Below are 16,111 nucleotides of genomic sequence, written 5' to 3'. Positions count from 1 at the left end.
GGAGGCTTATGAAAAATCGAATGATTCCCAAATAAGCCTAACCGTGCGCCTTAATGATAACCTTGACTAAGAAGGGAAGCAAAGAAGCGCTTCTGTAATATAAGAGCATGAGAACGATAGCAGATGAATAGACCTAATTTGGTTATCTGAAGTACACACTTGTGTAATATGTTCTTCACTAAATATTTGTTTGTATATGTGTGAGCCCTCTGCAATTATCTGGATTTCAGCACAAATGGCTCCTAAAATGTGATGTAAGCCTTGTTTAAGTCATAATATATAAAGACTGTCGTATTTAACAAACATTTACAACGGTTAACAGCATATCCTTGTTGAACTCATGGCTGTGAGCAAAGGTTATTGATAGATATGTATGTTAATCTTAGACAAATTGACCTGTTTAAAAGAGGGTAATTAGAGGCAAGTGTTCCAATCCTGCTGTCCAGAAAATGCATTGGTACATATTATAGGTTAGCTAAAAAGCACTTGGACAAATTAGCTCAAATTAAATTACAATTAAATAACAATAATTAAATAACAATTAAAAAATTGTTAAGTTTTGGGAAGAAAAACCTTCCTAAAGTAACCTCTACAATATTGTGGCAACATTGCTGTTCACAGTGTGTAGCAGGGGAAATTGACATATGTGTTAAACCATGACCATATAATGCCTGTATGATGACTTTCAGATGCATAGCAAAAGGCAAAAAGTGATTTTTTGGTAACCTGTCACTGTTTAATATCAAAAAGACGTAGTATGTTTTGGTTGTTTTGAAAAATTATTGCAGTTATTTATAAAATAATCTGTTTAAATGTGTATTTGGGTGTTTTGTGAGTTACTGTGATACGTGGTTTGACGCCTCAAGTACCTGTGTGCTGAACTGGGCAAGGCCACTGCATAATTGCTGCATCATTGAGGGGCCAGAGCATCCGAATGTTTAGTGTTTCATTTAAAACCTGCAGTCCTGCAACATGACTGAAACAAGTAAATCAGCCAAGTATTTACCCATGTCAGGGTTATATTGAATAATAATCACAAGCTCCCACATATATATATAATATGCATTTGTGGTGTTTGTTAAAGAAGGTCCACGTTTGTTATGATTGGATTTCTAAGCAAAAATCCAGATCATTCAAAATGATTGACATCTGTGTATGTTTTGCAGAGTAAAGTTCGCAGTCCAGTTAGTGGGAGTCCAGACGGAGGGCGGACCCCACCTTCCTCTGGCCCTCCACCACTGCAGCTTCGACCCACTTATTCCAGCAGTCTTCCTGTTCTCCACGAACCGTGAGTATGAACTCTACGCAAAATGTAAAACGGCATTTAATTTAAATCATGGAATTCCAGTGCCTTCTCTCGGCGAGGCACTGTGTGTTAACTGCCAGGGTAGTTTTACATGAACTCAGGAAATCAGTCGATTCTGCACCTCTTCGAGTGTCAACATGGATCTAAAACTTCAGAATCACCGCCACAGACTATAAAAATCAATAATAATAAGTGGAAGAACTGTTTGGTATAATAGAGCGAAGAATAGGGAAAATAATAACGTGTAAACAGATGATATCAACAGTATCAAATGGGGCTTCAATCCAAGGTCAAGTGTGGAATGGAAACACACAAACGTGAAAGTAAAAGCATAGCTTTTACAGGCAGTTATAATTCATGACCGTCTGGAGGAGTTCATGAGTTTCATTCTGACTTTAATGACCTTTGCATCATACATTTTCCTCCTCAGGCTATACCTGTTTGTTTTTTATTTGTCTGGTTGATCCACTGAAAGCCCTCAAGAAAGTCAAGTTCATTTACTGTCCGGTTCATCCATGCATGAATCGCCAACTCCACCTTCAAATGAGGGGAAAGAGCAGTAGTGCCAGATTCCATGGTAAAGTTTCCAGTAAAACCTTTGGATGAATGAGCAAACATGTCAACACAACACTGTTTTCTGTTGACATCACAATAAATCTGAAGTTGCGTTTTATAAATCTGTATGTGATATGTGTATGCCATGTGTATTCAATGTACAATAATGCGTATAATATAAAATAGACTCAGCAGCCTCTCAAATTTTTCCACTTTATTAGGTACATACTCAGCTGTTAGGTACATTCACAGTCAACTGTTACTTTTTTGGCTCAGAGTTAGTTTGTTTAGTGTGTACTCTTTCTTTTTTTAATAACAAGTGCTGATCTGGATAGTTTGTGACTATTTAAAGGCACACATACATTGGCAAACATGAGGCAGTGCTGAAATTGGTATATATTAGATATATGAGATTAGAACTTGGATAGAGGAGCAGTTACACATGGCCAGGCTTAGGAGTACACCAGTGGGACTAAAGTGAGAATTTAAGCTTATTGCTGACTGTATATGACTTTTTTAAGATAAAATACATTTTAAATGCAAAAGTGATTTATTTTTGCTATTTTTGCTTAATTGCTAAAACAAGACACCAGTTTATTAAACATTAATTTCTCAGAATTTCTCTATTTTTTTAGTGGTCATCTTATTTTAGGACGGTCATGGGGTGTTTATTACTAGAACGTCAGAAACTTACTGTTGCCCCTCGCTTGCTCACCTGGGGCTCGGACCCAGATCTCTGTGAAGCTGCTTTGTGACAACGCCTGTTGTTATAAGTGCTATAAAATTATAATTCATACAGCTTTTATATTAATTTTTTTGTTTTTAATTATGGTAGAAGCTTGAAACAAAGTTTGCATTTTAATGTGAAACTTGTTGTGCCCCACTCTACCCTGCATTTGTGATTCTTTATGTATTTCTCTGTGGTATAGAAGTACAACATATGCTTTTATATGTTTGTTTGCAGGGAGGAGTCCTTGATAGTAATTGAAGAAAGCAAGACATTTGAAAGCAGGTTGCAGAGTCTAGTACAGGAAACCATCAAGGAGACTGAAACCAACATGCAGGTACAAACGTGCAAACCTCATTTATACCCTCGCATCCAAATGAAAAGCTGGACATCTGTTTGTTTCTGAAGTTTCTCATTGTCCATGTTTGTCTCCATCACGTTCTACCTTTTATCGTTTTCTTTTCTTAAGCTACTGCAAGAATGGACGTGGCTGAACGGAAGCCAGGATCTTGCATGATATCCTCATAACATCACATCATCTTTAATCGCCTTTGAATCGGAATGGGAGTACGATGAAAAAAGGAGAGTGCACATCAGAAGAATTCAGTAAAAGTCCTAGAGGTTCAGCATTCAATTACCAAACTGTGCTGGACACAGGCCACCTGAAAACCCAGTGTATGTGTTTTTTAATTGTAGATCTCTCCTGCCTCCTACTGGACAAACTGACTCATTGTCTGGACAAACTGACTCTATCCTGACCTGATCAGTTTTGGTTTTTTGTTGTTGTTTTTTTTATTGAGGGCTGTGTATGACTGAATATTCTGTAAACGTTACACTGAATGAACTGATGTGTGGTTTTGCATGTGGTAATGTTTTGAGTATGTTACAACAATCATTGTTTTTTATGTCTCCACATAAATATATTTGTAATATTTTACACTGTAAAATTCAACGTTTCGGCTTGTACTATAAACAGTATAAAAAAAGGCAGAAATATTAAACTGAGCCATCATTCCTCTTTTTATTGGGTTCCATAACACCACTTTGTCAATTTCTTAATCTAGTCATCCACCACAGCAGAGTCAGAATGAAACTGATATGAGTTTTTAAAGAAGAAAAAGACAAGAACACAAAGAGGAAATGCTACCTTGGTCACTAACTCCTACCAAAACACAGACAACAAAAGGAAATGATTAAATATTCAGTGATATGTTTGGCAATGAAAATGACAAAGAATCAAAGATTTGTACAAACGTGAGTGGAAAGGGCTGGATGTTTGCAGAGGCTTCCCTTTTAACTTTCTGCTCAATACAACAAGAAGATGATAATTCACACCAGACTCCTATTTTGCCTGATGAAGCCAGTGAACCTTACTGTGACCAGCTGTTTGGCGAAATTAGAATTCTGCAGCATAAAATCATACAAATGAACTGCAGAAAGGCCAAACCAGCATGAATAACAGCCTCCCCTCAAAAACAGAAATGAAAGGAGTCCTACACAAACTTCCCAGTGCAGTGAACAAATTAAGTGCTAATAGAACCTAAAGAAAGAGCGAGAGGAAATGTACAGGACATTTAAAAGGACCCTTTCTACAAAACGTGCTGTGGCTATGGTAAAGGGTAAAGGGTGATGGTGTGATGGTGTGATGGGAGGTGCAGCCAGGAACAGCACTGGTCACATGACTGGCAGTCCTTTTTTGTAATGTGACTTGAGGTTGCAAAGGACCAAAGACCTAAAGTTGCAATTGAAACATGAGTTTGAGTTTGTAAATGACTGGCTGTGGAGAACGGGTCCAGGCATTGGGAATTATATGGTCAGTTGTGTCATGGTTTCCATCTGTTCCTCTTGTCCTCCTGCTGCTCTCTTTATCCTTACACTTCCAGCTCGAAGCCCATGCCCACCTTGTGTCCACCAGCGTTGAAGTTCTTTGCGTCAATCAGAGCGGAAAGAGTGAGTTTCACACCTAGGGGAAGAGATAGGGACTCAGCCATTATCAAATTAAGGTAGGGAGTGACACGCAAACATCGTAACACAGTATGACTTGTGTTTTTAAGATAAAATCATTTTAAAAGCTGGAGTGATTTATTTTGCTTAACTTCAACTGCCAAACAATACGTCAAATTATGAAAACATGCATTTCTCAGAAGACAGATACAATATATATTTATCCACATACAAAATATAAATGGGGGTCATGGGGTGTTTTTTACTATTCACCTGTAACAGTTTCTTATATCACAATATTTTTAAACCCATATCCTACATTTTTGTGCATTTTAGTTTGTCCACTGCGATCCACCTGTGACTTTTGGGCTGGATTATGTATCTTCATAGTTCATCATAATTCATTTCTACATAGAGTTCTGATTGGCTGAAGAAAGCCTGTATTGTACTTCATTCAAAAAGCAACCCAGGCTAAAACACTCCTTATAAGAACAGGCTATAGGCAGAATAGATGGATATATGTAAGAGTGTTGATATGTAAATGTTGTTTGTGTGACATCACAAAAACATATGCTGCAAACAGGCTCTTTTTGAAGCATAGTTTTTCATATATAGAGCAGGGAATGCACGCTACATGAAACCCTAAAACTTTAATATTGTAACAGCAAAAAATACATTTCATTTCCCCCTTATATATCTAGCAACCTGCGTCTTGGCAAATGTTATTGTGCATATAACAACAACACTATCAAGCTCAGAGTCGAGCATACACACTGGCATGTTGGTGTGTATTTACCTGGTCGCAGAGCCTGTGTGTATCCCACTCCAACCAAACTGGCATTGTTTACTTTAGCCTGCAGAAGAACACACACATCCAATCACATCAACAGCCAACAAGCTCTTCCTCAGAGTTATAAAGATAAGGTTGTTGGCAGTGACAGTATTATTGACATGCTATTGGGTTGTAGCAAGGTGTTTATGGCCTAAAGGGCCCTAAAGGTTAAAAGCTACACTTTAAGGGAAGGCTTCAAATACTCGAGAGTGTTTTAATAGGACGTACAGAGATAGACGCGTCCTTGTCTAGCTGGTATTTAGCAGCAATGCCAAAGCGTGTATTGTTGCTGCCAGCCGTCCAGGCCAGATTCACCGCCGTCTCCAACTGGTTGTTCACCTTCTGATAGATGGAGCCGCCAAACTCTGTACCATCATTGCTGGAAACAACAAATGAATCATTATTATTTACATTAGGCTTAGAAATGATAACTGCAAGTTTCTCCATTTTGAAAAGTAGGATGAAGGACAGGTTGTTGATGTCTGTTGAGGCTTGAAATCTTAAGGCGTGGGTGGTTTGTTTTCTTACACGTTGGTGTGCAGCTGGAAATCACCAGCCTTGTAACCCAGGGCAAAGTTGTTCTGAGCCAGTTTGGACTTGGCAGTGTCAAAGGCCATCTGGTAGCCAGCCAGCCAGCCCTCATAGCCCAGCACTGCTGCAGCGTGCACTGTGGGCCCAGCCAGATCAAAATCTATATCACAGCCCACGTTCATGTAGTCACGCTTATAGCCTGTCTTCAGCTTAGCGCTCTTCTTCCTGCAGAGACAAAGAGAGACTGTTTGCATTGGGGGTGGGTGAGCGTGTTGCACTGGTGGTGTGTGTATAGGGCTAGCAGTCTATCTCAACCTTGGAGACAAATGCTATTTGACGTAAATGAACCTCCAGTGCAATATCATTTCGGATGGACAGACAGCAAAGGCAGACAGGTTAAACAGATCATTGGGGGTAAATATCCTGGTAATAGTTTAATGAGATTGGTGAAGTAAGTCAGAAGAGAACAGGCCAGCTCACCCAGTGTTGGGCACAAAGGAAGTGTCCAGACCCAGCTTCAGCCCCTTAGCCAGCTGCTCAGAGACAAGAAACAGGAACACCGCATTTGTATCACAAGTATTTCTGCACACGCTAGATGTGGATTGTAATGACTGCTGTGTGACGGGTCGGTTACCTGGTCCTCCATGGAGACTTCAGTGGTCAGAGTGTTGTCGGTGTTCCATTTCTGGTTGAATGTCAGGCCCAGCTCCTTCACTTTGTACTTGGTCTCCAGATTACCAGACGCTTTTCCTGTGTCTGTGTTAGTGGATCCGCCAGTTGAGAACTCCTGCATGTATGCGTAGATCAACAGAGAGAGACAGAGGGTGGAAGGTTGTAGAATAATAAAGGGCGGTTTGACAGGATATTGAAAAGAAAAATGGGAAGAAGGGAAACAACAACAAGTCCCAAAATGGAAATAAGAAGGAGGTTTCAGCGGAAGCGAGTCTACCCTTTACCTTTATTACAGCTCCCATTTTTTTAGGAGACTTTTCATTTCAGTTCTTTTTTGGAATCTGGGGAATCTAGATTAGGCGATTGTACACCCCTTCATATCTGTAGCAGTTTCTGCTTCTCACCACCCAATTCGAAATATGCTAAGGTCTGGACTCAGGGGTGTCCATTGTTATAAGAACACCAGCAGCTTCAGCAATTTAATTTGATCAAATGTTCTTTTTTGCCCATTTCATTTTCTTGTTAAGAGCTTATTGATTACCTACACATCATGTCAGACCCACAGGCAGCATTTCCTCAGATTTATTTCTCTCTTACTAAGATGAAAGTTGTTGTTCATCTGATGGGGGCAGTTTTGGTGGTTATTCATCTTTTTCATTCATCTTCCCATGAACTTTCTCTTCATTATGCAATGGATTATGCTAATAATAATGTGTGGCTTTAATGTCATTCATACTTGAACAGTACAATGAAATTCTTTACTTCGTATCTCCCAGCTTAGAAAGCCACGGTCAGGGCACAGGGTCAGTCATGCTATAACACCCCTGGAGCACAGAGGTCTTGTTCAAGGGTCCAACAATGGCAGCTCATTGGACCCCGGTATTGAACCCAGCATTCTAGCCACTGGGCCACCTCTGCCTGTTTGTATCTTAAACCTAAGCCCTTCAGAAAGATCTTCTGAAAATGAATAACTTTGTTAAATGATACACACATGAAAGGTGGTCACTGACTTCTGCACAATCCCATAAATTTAGTATTATACCTCTAATGTTGCCAAAACAATAAATCAATCTTCTTCATGACAATATTGGGCAACAATTAGCATTAGCAGGACTGGGCTAGCTGAAGGAGAGCAGCGCTGAAGGCTATGAGGAGAAAGGCCTAGGACACCAATTCACACATGCTCTTACACAAACAAACATTCTTTCTTACACTCTGCTTCCTTTAACACACAAACGTCAGTAAGCGGACACTCTTACCATCTGACCAAGTCCGAAAAAAGCAGGCAAGAGGAAAGCAGAGAGAAACAAAGATAGTTAGTAGCAAAGGGGACATCAAGACAGATTCAAATGCACACATACAGTCAAAGATTAGAAAACATAGCAATATTAGAGAATATGTAGGGAGAAAACAGTGGAGTACATGAATAGGCAAAAGATGTGGTAAAGCCGAGCTGAACCAAGCGTTTACAGACGCTCACACACATTCTTACACCCTCCCAACCCAGGCCGCAGGCTAATGTGGATGAGTCACTGAATGCTCCTTAAAATAAACCCACTATATGTCTGGGACAGCACTAGATGAATGGAAAACATCTTTCACGTAGTAGTGCAGCAAGTACTTGCCCTCTTTTCTAAATGTCATGAAAAACTGAGTGAAACAACACAAAAGTGGAAGAGAGTAAGAGAGAAAGTGACTCACAACTCCACTCTGGGACTTGGTCTTAAGGTCCAGCTTAACTGTCCCGAAGCCTGAAGGACAGAGGAAGAGGGAAAAGGATATTGCAAGAACGGACGAGGGGGGGGGGGGGGGGGAGCTGTGATTAAAACTCTTCATACACACGCTATGAGATATAATTACAGCCACTGTTCACAAGCCAGCTGGTTGTGTTTGTTCACAGGATGTTAGAATAATTCCTGTGAGGTTATGATAAAGGATACACAAGCCCTGGAGGGACTCAAACAGACATTAAAGGGCCCATGTCCTACATTTGTTTTTTTTGTCATTTAAATGGTACCTAATGTAATATTTTACTGCTTTCTTGTATTTCTTGTATTTATTACACTTATGTGATTTTCAGAACAAAATACAATCATAATGCATTTTCTGAACTCTTCTCTTTATCTTTATCCCTTATTATTATTCATACAATATCAGTTGTAAAAGGTGCATTTGAATATTGGTAGTAATGTTACTGTGTCTTTTTAAGCCATATGCAAATCTGCTCTGTTCTGATTGTCTGCTAGTACTGCGCCTCATTCAAAAAGCAGATCGGGCTGAAAAAGTCCTTATGACTTAAACACGAATGGGTGGAGCCAAACTGCTGTAGGCTTGATACAAATGACATGAATGAAATGAGAAATTCGAAATGTGCTGTTTTATGTAGCTTACTGTATGTCCTGGGACATGAATTTTGCACTATGAAACATGTACTATGTTTACAATGTGAGTGAAATTCGATTTTACATGACATGGGTCCTGCAGCACTGCTGCACTGGCCTCCATGCTCTAGCATGGAGTTAACCCACGGCTATGCAAAACCAGCCCATCTGTCTCAGGCTACACAAGCAGCCCCGATCTTACTGAGTAAGCAGAGTATTACCATTACACAGGCCAGCAGCTTGCCTGTCTTAAATTACATGCTGGCCAAGTAGAACAGACAAAGACTACTCACTTCAGCTTTTATTGACCTGTGTATGTTCGTGCAATTGTGGTCACTCACCATAGCCCTTGCTGAAGATGTCTTTGGCGGATTTGCCAAGGTCAGAATATGCAGGAGGGACGGCCATGCTAGCTGAAGAGAGAGAGAGATAAAAGAGAGAAAGCACCCATAAGTGACTTAACTATACATACACCCTGCATGCACCAACACAGTCTGTGTCAGACTATAAGGCTTGTATATTAGGGTTTGCCAATGCTACAGAACAAACAACCATGCTGTGATCAAGAGGGTGGTACTGCTACATTAGGCCCACAGTGATCACCTTAAAACTACAGCCAAGCACCAAAATGTATTTACTGCACCTATCCCATGGCTTGATGTTCCAAGCAAATAAAAACAAAAAAACAAGACCTTTAAAGCAGGGGTGCCCAAACATTTTGGGTTGAAATGTGATCTGACTTGTGAGCCAGGGGCCTCAAAATAGCACAACAGTCCACGTGCAGTATGGCTGCACTTTCCACGGTTGGGCAATTGTGCTGACCTTTCTGATCAACATCCCAGTGGCCATTCGTGGCCATCAAATCATTTTGGTTCCTACTATTTTCTGTATTTGGGTCACACTGTCTACAATCGTTCTGCCTATATAAGTAGGATCTGACCAGTATCTGTCATTTTAGATCTATCAATTTCAAGAATCTAAAAATGTAAATAATTGAATTCTAAAAACATTGACTACTGACTATTGTTTACCCTGGATTACTGTACTGTAGGTAATACAGGGAACCTTGGGTTCCCCAGTAAAACAGCTGTCCAAAGTATTGGCCTACCATCAGAGGACTAAGAAGCTGAATCGGTGCCATGGCCAACAAAGGCCCAAATGATCAGCATGGTATTTACTGTATTTTCAACCAATCAACCAATACAGCTTCATCAATAGTGATATATCAGTCATAATATCAACACATATAACTGTATACTGTCAAAATTACACAGATTTGCAGTTTTAGTTAGTGGTTTCATACAATTGCCATCTGTAAATTGTCCAATATGATTGTCAGTTATCAACTTTAAGATTTCTTAAACTTAAACAATATAATAATGACAATATTAAACAATACACTCATTCATGATCTGAAAACTAAATAACATGAACAAGAGTTTTGTTAAAACCTCAGTGTTTGATTGTTCTTTTAAATCTAAATCTAGTCTAAATGTCCTTTTTTAGCAGCATTTCTGCCAACACTGATTAATCAGTGGATTAATGATATTTAAAGACATTTTTCACAATACGTGATATTTGATAATCACAGTCAAAATGTTTTATATTCACCATCTGCTGCACTTCATCTAATTAACCAGTCTAATTACACTGTTTGTAATAAAACCTGCCCGTGTTTATTCATCACTAACAATATCCTCTACATGCTAAGAAAAACATATTGCAGATCATATTGCCCAGCCTCAAGTGGAACCCTAATGTTGGTCAGGCCCTACCATCCAAACTACCTGTAAAGATGGCAGCATGGAGCATAGTTTGGGCAGCCCCACTATTATAATGAATGTCTACCTGTGCCACTGTTGTGCAATTTTACAGCTGACAAAACCATGGCAGAGTTGCTAAACACCCGGAGATGCTAAGCAACTAACGCTCCATCAAAACTACTGGAGTGAGCCTGAGTACTAATAACACAAGCATTCAGAGAGCATCACTACAATGACATCAGAGCCACATTTTTCGGAGCGAATTTGTCGTCAGGTTAACATTCCTCTTTTTCCACCTCCACCTTTAAACTACTACTCTCTCTCTTTCTCTCTCTCGCTAGTGGCTCTGACGACATTCGAGTCTCTCAGCTACTCCCGCTCTCCTTCACTCACCGCACTTCTTCGTCTGGCAGTGAGAGCAGGGCTTACTCTCTTTCATCTGTGTCTCCTTCCCTTTCTTCTTGTCCTCCTCTCTGTCCATCTTTAAACCCTGCTTTGCTCCTTTCTCAGGTATCGCTCTTTAAGGGGATTAGAGTTCCAAACGGGTAAACACACACCGTTAGCCACGAACACGCTGACTGGTTATATATTGATCAAGCTGTGTGGAGTCTGTAGTTCATTAAGACAGACATTAAAACCGAACCGCCGGTAGATTCTGTGCTTGGGTGATCTCGGGGGCTTCATGAGGTTTCTTGGGTATGTCTTGGGTGTCGTCAGTGCTTTTCAAATACTACACAATTCCATCATAACATATTACAGATAATTACAGACCTGTATATACACCTAGTGGCTTCATGTGGCTTGTGTCAATGTGACTTATATACATTTAAAATACACATTTAAGCCACAGTTCAGCAGCCTACTTCACCAGCCTGTGCTACAAGCTAGCTAGCTTAAAATGCAAGTTCATTCATGGCAGTGTTTAATGTATCGTTCAATACCGGTGCATCATGCATTGAGGGCCATTTATTGATATGCTGTATTGTCATATTCCTAGTCTAAGTGGCTGTCTTCTTGTAAAAGGCCACTGACAATTTTAACGACAAACGGTGCCACTGCCAATTGTGTTCACAATTTTGTGATCTTTTTCATAGATCAGCACATGCCAAGTGGAAATGTAGGGGGTTTAAATCCTGTCAGGATACGATTCATGGGGAAAAGTTGACCTGCTGTGAAAAAGATCATATGGATGCATCTAGCATGTAACAACAAGCAGAAAATTATAATTATAATTATAAAAAAACTATTTGGGTTGAATGATTATATCCATCAATACTGCCTCTTCCACTGCTTGCCCTCCCCCAAACACACACACACACACTTTCCCCCCCCCCCAATCAGTTTTGTGACGTAGCTCTGAAGGACATCTGTGGGTTGCTTTGTGGCACACTTCCGGTAGCGGCTTCCGTATGGAAGGAAAGATCAAACCCTAGGGAAAAGTGAGGGCTGTCTTCTGCTCCTCCCCTCAGAATCCCCATGGCAACCCCCTACACTGACATCTGCCCATGATTAGGAGTCTGGTCCAAAGGGCCAACCTTCTGCCTTCAGGAGACCACAGCTTTTCAGCCTTCTGTCACACACAGTACCCCAACTCCCAAGACACGTATCCTATAAATAGTGGGGGTAAAACTGACACCAGCCCCCCATGTGACCGGGGAGCGGGGTTACGAAATGGAGAAAAGCATTCTAAAATTCTTCCTGCTGCTCCATCCATTCACAAATGTCCTGTCCTCAACGCAGCTTATAGAAACAGTAATGACCTTTCCTGCCCCTCTCCCAGTAACTTACTACACCCCACTCAGAACAAAATCACATAACATCTCAGTACAAGAGTGACAGAGAGCCATTAATGACAGAAAAACTCAAATGAACATCTAGTCCTAAAGGAACAGCGGTAAGACGGGGTGCTTATGTGATACACAGCTGGTGTAACATCCTAAAGAACTCCTATGAGAGCACGTCAGTATGTAGAGGAACAGCCTTTATTGGCTGTTAGAATCTCTGCTTAAGCGAAAACAAGAAAAGACTACAGGCTCGAAACACAATACCCCACCGCTTTTCTGACATTGATATGAACCCTAAGTATATACATATGAACCCTAAGCACACTACCAGCCAGTAGTACAGCATTTGTAATCCTAGTTGACAATAAAGTCGTTTTGTGATACAGCAAAAACAGGGTGTGGCTGAAAATGTGCCTTATATTGATATGCTAATATTTCCAATATACTAGAGCATTCAACAAAAGCTGTGCGTTATAGTGTCCTGCCCTAACATTCTCGCCACAAGATAATATGACATCTTCGAACTTACACACTAGCCACAATCTGCTGCATGCTGGTCATAATACAGTAATGCACTGTCATTCAATACGCTGCACTTATACAATACGCCAGATGCTGTAATACCTGTCAATACAATATTCATTTGAATGCAATATGATAAGCTGAGATATAATATAGTACAACACTGTACTCCAACCCTCCCTTTAAGTTATCTTTGCTTGACGTTGAAATTCTGACAGATTTCTTACCACATTTTCCGGCTGGTACAATATACCTGTATTCAATATATCGGGACGCAGAAAAAAAAAGAACCTCTGAGACTTAAAGAAAACTCCCCCTGTACAAAATTTTGTGAAATATTGACTACCGACCTATGCACAGATCGGCCTTAACACTAGCATCAGCTGCCTAATATTGACTAGGTCCCCCTCGTGCCACCACAACAGATCCGACCATTCGAGGCATGGACTCCAAAAAATCTCTGAAGGCGTTTTGTGGTATGTGGCACCAAGATGTTAGCAGCTGGTCTTTTTAATCCTGTATGTTGGGAGGTGGGGCCTCCATGGATCACACTGCATGAGCCTTAGGTGCCCCTGTCACTGTCACTGGTTCACCAGTTGTTCTTTCTTAAAGCACTTTCTGTAGGTACTGACCACTACATGTGAGGACAGACCCCACCATGCCTGACTGATGGTTTGGAGATGGTCTGACCCAGTTGGAGTTGGTCTGACCCATCACAATCAAAGTGGCTCAGATCCTTATGCTTGCAAGAACTGAGTGTTCACCTGCTGCCTAATATGTCTACTTCTTGACAGTTGCCCTCTCTAAAAAAAAAAAAGGCATATAAAACATAAAAGGACTGGCATGAGGCTAGGCAGAAAGCAAAGAAGCCAGCTTGAGAGACTGACAGACACCGAAAAACAAGGGGGGGGGGGGGGGGGTGAGGAATGTCGGCTGCTGACACATCAGTATCTATAACTGCTGGACTCTGGATAGCAGTGTGTTTAGATGAAGCAGGTACAACTATTCAGAGAAGTAATGAAGTAACAAGTGTTGACGGGCTGTAAATGACAGGTGACGGCATCTCTGATGCAGACAGTGCATTGTATTGTACAGGGAGGTCTTATATAGCACCGTGAAGTCTAATGCCATTCTGCACAAATCTGTTTAGTGTAGTGACAGCTTGTGTGGCATGTGACAGGGGAGATAAGGCCAAAATGACATTACAGAACTAGACATTTACCACTACACACCTCTACTACCATTTAATCAAAAACTGCTCAAACACACACAGACACACAACTGTGTTAATATGGTTCTACGGACCATATTAATCATCTCAATCTCAGACCACCAAGCTATTCCTATTCCTAATCTAGCTCTCCAAACACGATGACTACTGTAACCATGTACTCCACCATTCAGAATTAGAGGTGGGCAATACGATAACCACTTAACGTCATCACGATACACCTTTTATAGCACTAACCAATGTTTTAATAGAAAAGTTGAATCATTATGCTGCGTTCAACTGCGGCTTATAACTTTGACCTTCTGACCTTCAATACAGAAGGGTCAAAGAAAACACCCCTGCAACCAGGAGCTGTGGACCAGTGCGGATATCTGATATTATCACGCACATACAGTATCTTCTGTATATATATATGTATATATAATTCTGACTATATCACGAATCTCTAAAGGTGTTGTATTTCTTATCACCTACCCATTTAAAATTCTAATATCTGGCTTGAGAAACTTGCCATCGGTTGGTGCTATGGATTCCATTCTAAACCACATTCACTACTATACAAAAAAACAATACACGACAATATTTACCTCTTATGTGGAAAAGGCATGACTTCAGAACATAGGGGGAAACACATAAATGCAACAAAAGGTTGATTCTGATCATACACCTAAGACCATCATATAAATCCCACGTTATATACCTATACATCTACAGCATACACAAGCTGATCCGTGCTAATTCACTGGGGCTTACATCCTGAAGTGCTGCTCCATCAGTAAAATCATGAGCAGGGAAACAGATTTCTGCTCTTGATATAATTTCATGTGGCAGGTCAGTTGACCACGTCTCGACCCACAAGACAGTCAAACAAAGGAGCTCTGGTGTCCTTCTGTGACAGCTCCACTGTACTGCGCATGACCCTCAACACACGCGTACACACAACGCCCAAACAACCGCTGTCTGGATCTATAAATACAGATATGATGAAATACCCTCTAAAGTTTCATTTTTCACATTTCCACAGCTAGCATAAGCAGCTACCGGCTCCTATAGCGGCCAGTCCCGCATGTACACAAAAGGCTAATAGGCGAGAGGAGGGAGGAGGGGGGCGATTATTTAATTGCTCTCCGTTACATCAGAGTCAACGTGCGTCAGGAAAAAAAAAACGGTACCAGAGGCTGCAGCTAACAAACCCCTGCGTTTTCTCTGTATTTTAGCCTTTTTTGTGGAAATGACCTCAGATGTGCAAGCATTAAACGACCGTCAAAGCTAAATGTCAAACCGGAGACTGCAGTTATGGGGGACGGACACGCACGCACGCGCGCACGCACGCAAGCAAGCAAGCTCCACTGTACAGGCCCATACATTAACCTCCAGTTTCATACGATCCGCCACAAATTAAATAAACGAGCTACAATAATAATAATAATAAAAAAAAAGGGGTTGTAATAACGCACAGGCGCCCCAGCGCTACTACCAGACCTCTTAAAATACGTCAACGGATAACACGAGAGGTTTAGACAGACAGTGCAGAGCTTAAGTGTGCCACAGAGCTGTGAGGGCTGTAGCGTTAGTGCGGCCTCGGTTCGAGCTCTGTCCCTGTCAGCGTCTCTCAGCCTGTCGTTCCCTCTCTCGGTGTAGGTGTGTGTGTGTGTGTGTGTGTGTGCACGCCTGCACGCTAAAGTCGAAGTCAAACACAATGTTTTATCTCAGCATGGCTGACCCACAGGGCTGCCTCTCTGCAGGCTCCTACCGTTTTTAGGGGGTTCCGAGGCTGCTGGCTGGGCTCTGGCTCTGAGAGAGGAGGACACACTGAAGGAGAAACAGGCGGAGAGGGCAGGACGCTTACCGCGCATGCGCACT

The 16,111-nt window shown here is 41.2% G+C and overlaps 2 protein-coding genes across 4 annotated transcripts in view; one reads left to right on the top strand and one right to left on the bottom strand.

Annotated features, from left to right (window-relative positions):
• Positions 1-3,609, top strand: part of ikbkb (inhibitor of nuclear factor kappa B kinase subunit beta) — a 24,175-nt gene extending 20,566 nt beyond the window's left edge. For both annotated transcript variants that reach the window (XM_072682006.1, XM_072682007.1), the window contains 3 exons: positions 1,167-1,288; positions 2,826-2,925; positions 3,058-3,609. In XM_072682006.1, the coding sequence (XP_072538107.1) occupies positions 1,167-1,288; positions 2,826-2,925; positions 3,058-3,105 (270 nt within the window). In that variant the 3' untranslated portion in view covers positions 3,106-3,609. The remainder of the gene's footprint in view (positions 1-1,166; positions 1,289-2,825; positions 2,926-3,057) is intronic.
• On the bottom strand, positions 3,585-16,111 carry vdac3 (voltage-dependent anion channel 3). Of its 2 annotated transcripts, XM_072682010.1 has the most exons (10): positions 16,002-16,091; positions 11,105-11,229; positions 9,290-9,361; positions 8,269-8,318; positions 6,530-6,682; positions 6,376-6,428; positions 5,893-6,120; positions 5,593-5,743; positions 5,329-5,386; positions 3,585-4,551 (listed from the first exon to the last, which is right to left on the bottom strand). In XM_072682010.1, the coding sequence occupies exons 2-10, from the start codon at positions 11,190-11,192 to the stop codon at positions 4,460-4,462; spliced, it is 945 nt and encodes a 314-aa protein (XP_072538111.1). In that variant the 5' UTR covers positions 11,193-11,229; positions 16,002-16,091; the 3' UTR covers positions 3,585-4,459. The 2 variants fall into 2 exon arrangements, with proteins under 2 accessions (XP_072538111.1, XP_072538110.1); XM_072682009.1 differs by lacking the exon at positions 11,105-11,229 and having other exon boundaries at positions 16,002-16,111.

This window comes from Salminus brasiliensis, chromosome 6 (assembly GCF_030463535.1).
Source record: "Salminus brasiliensis chromosome 6, fSalBra1.hap2, whole genome shotgun sequence".
Lineage (NCBI taxonomy): Eukaryota > Metazoa > Chordata > Actinopteri > Characiformes > Bryconidae > Salminus > Salminus brasiliensis.
Note: the sequence above shows the minus strand (reverse complement) of the source record. Positions and strands in the feature narration are given on the sequence as shown.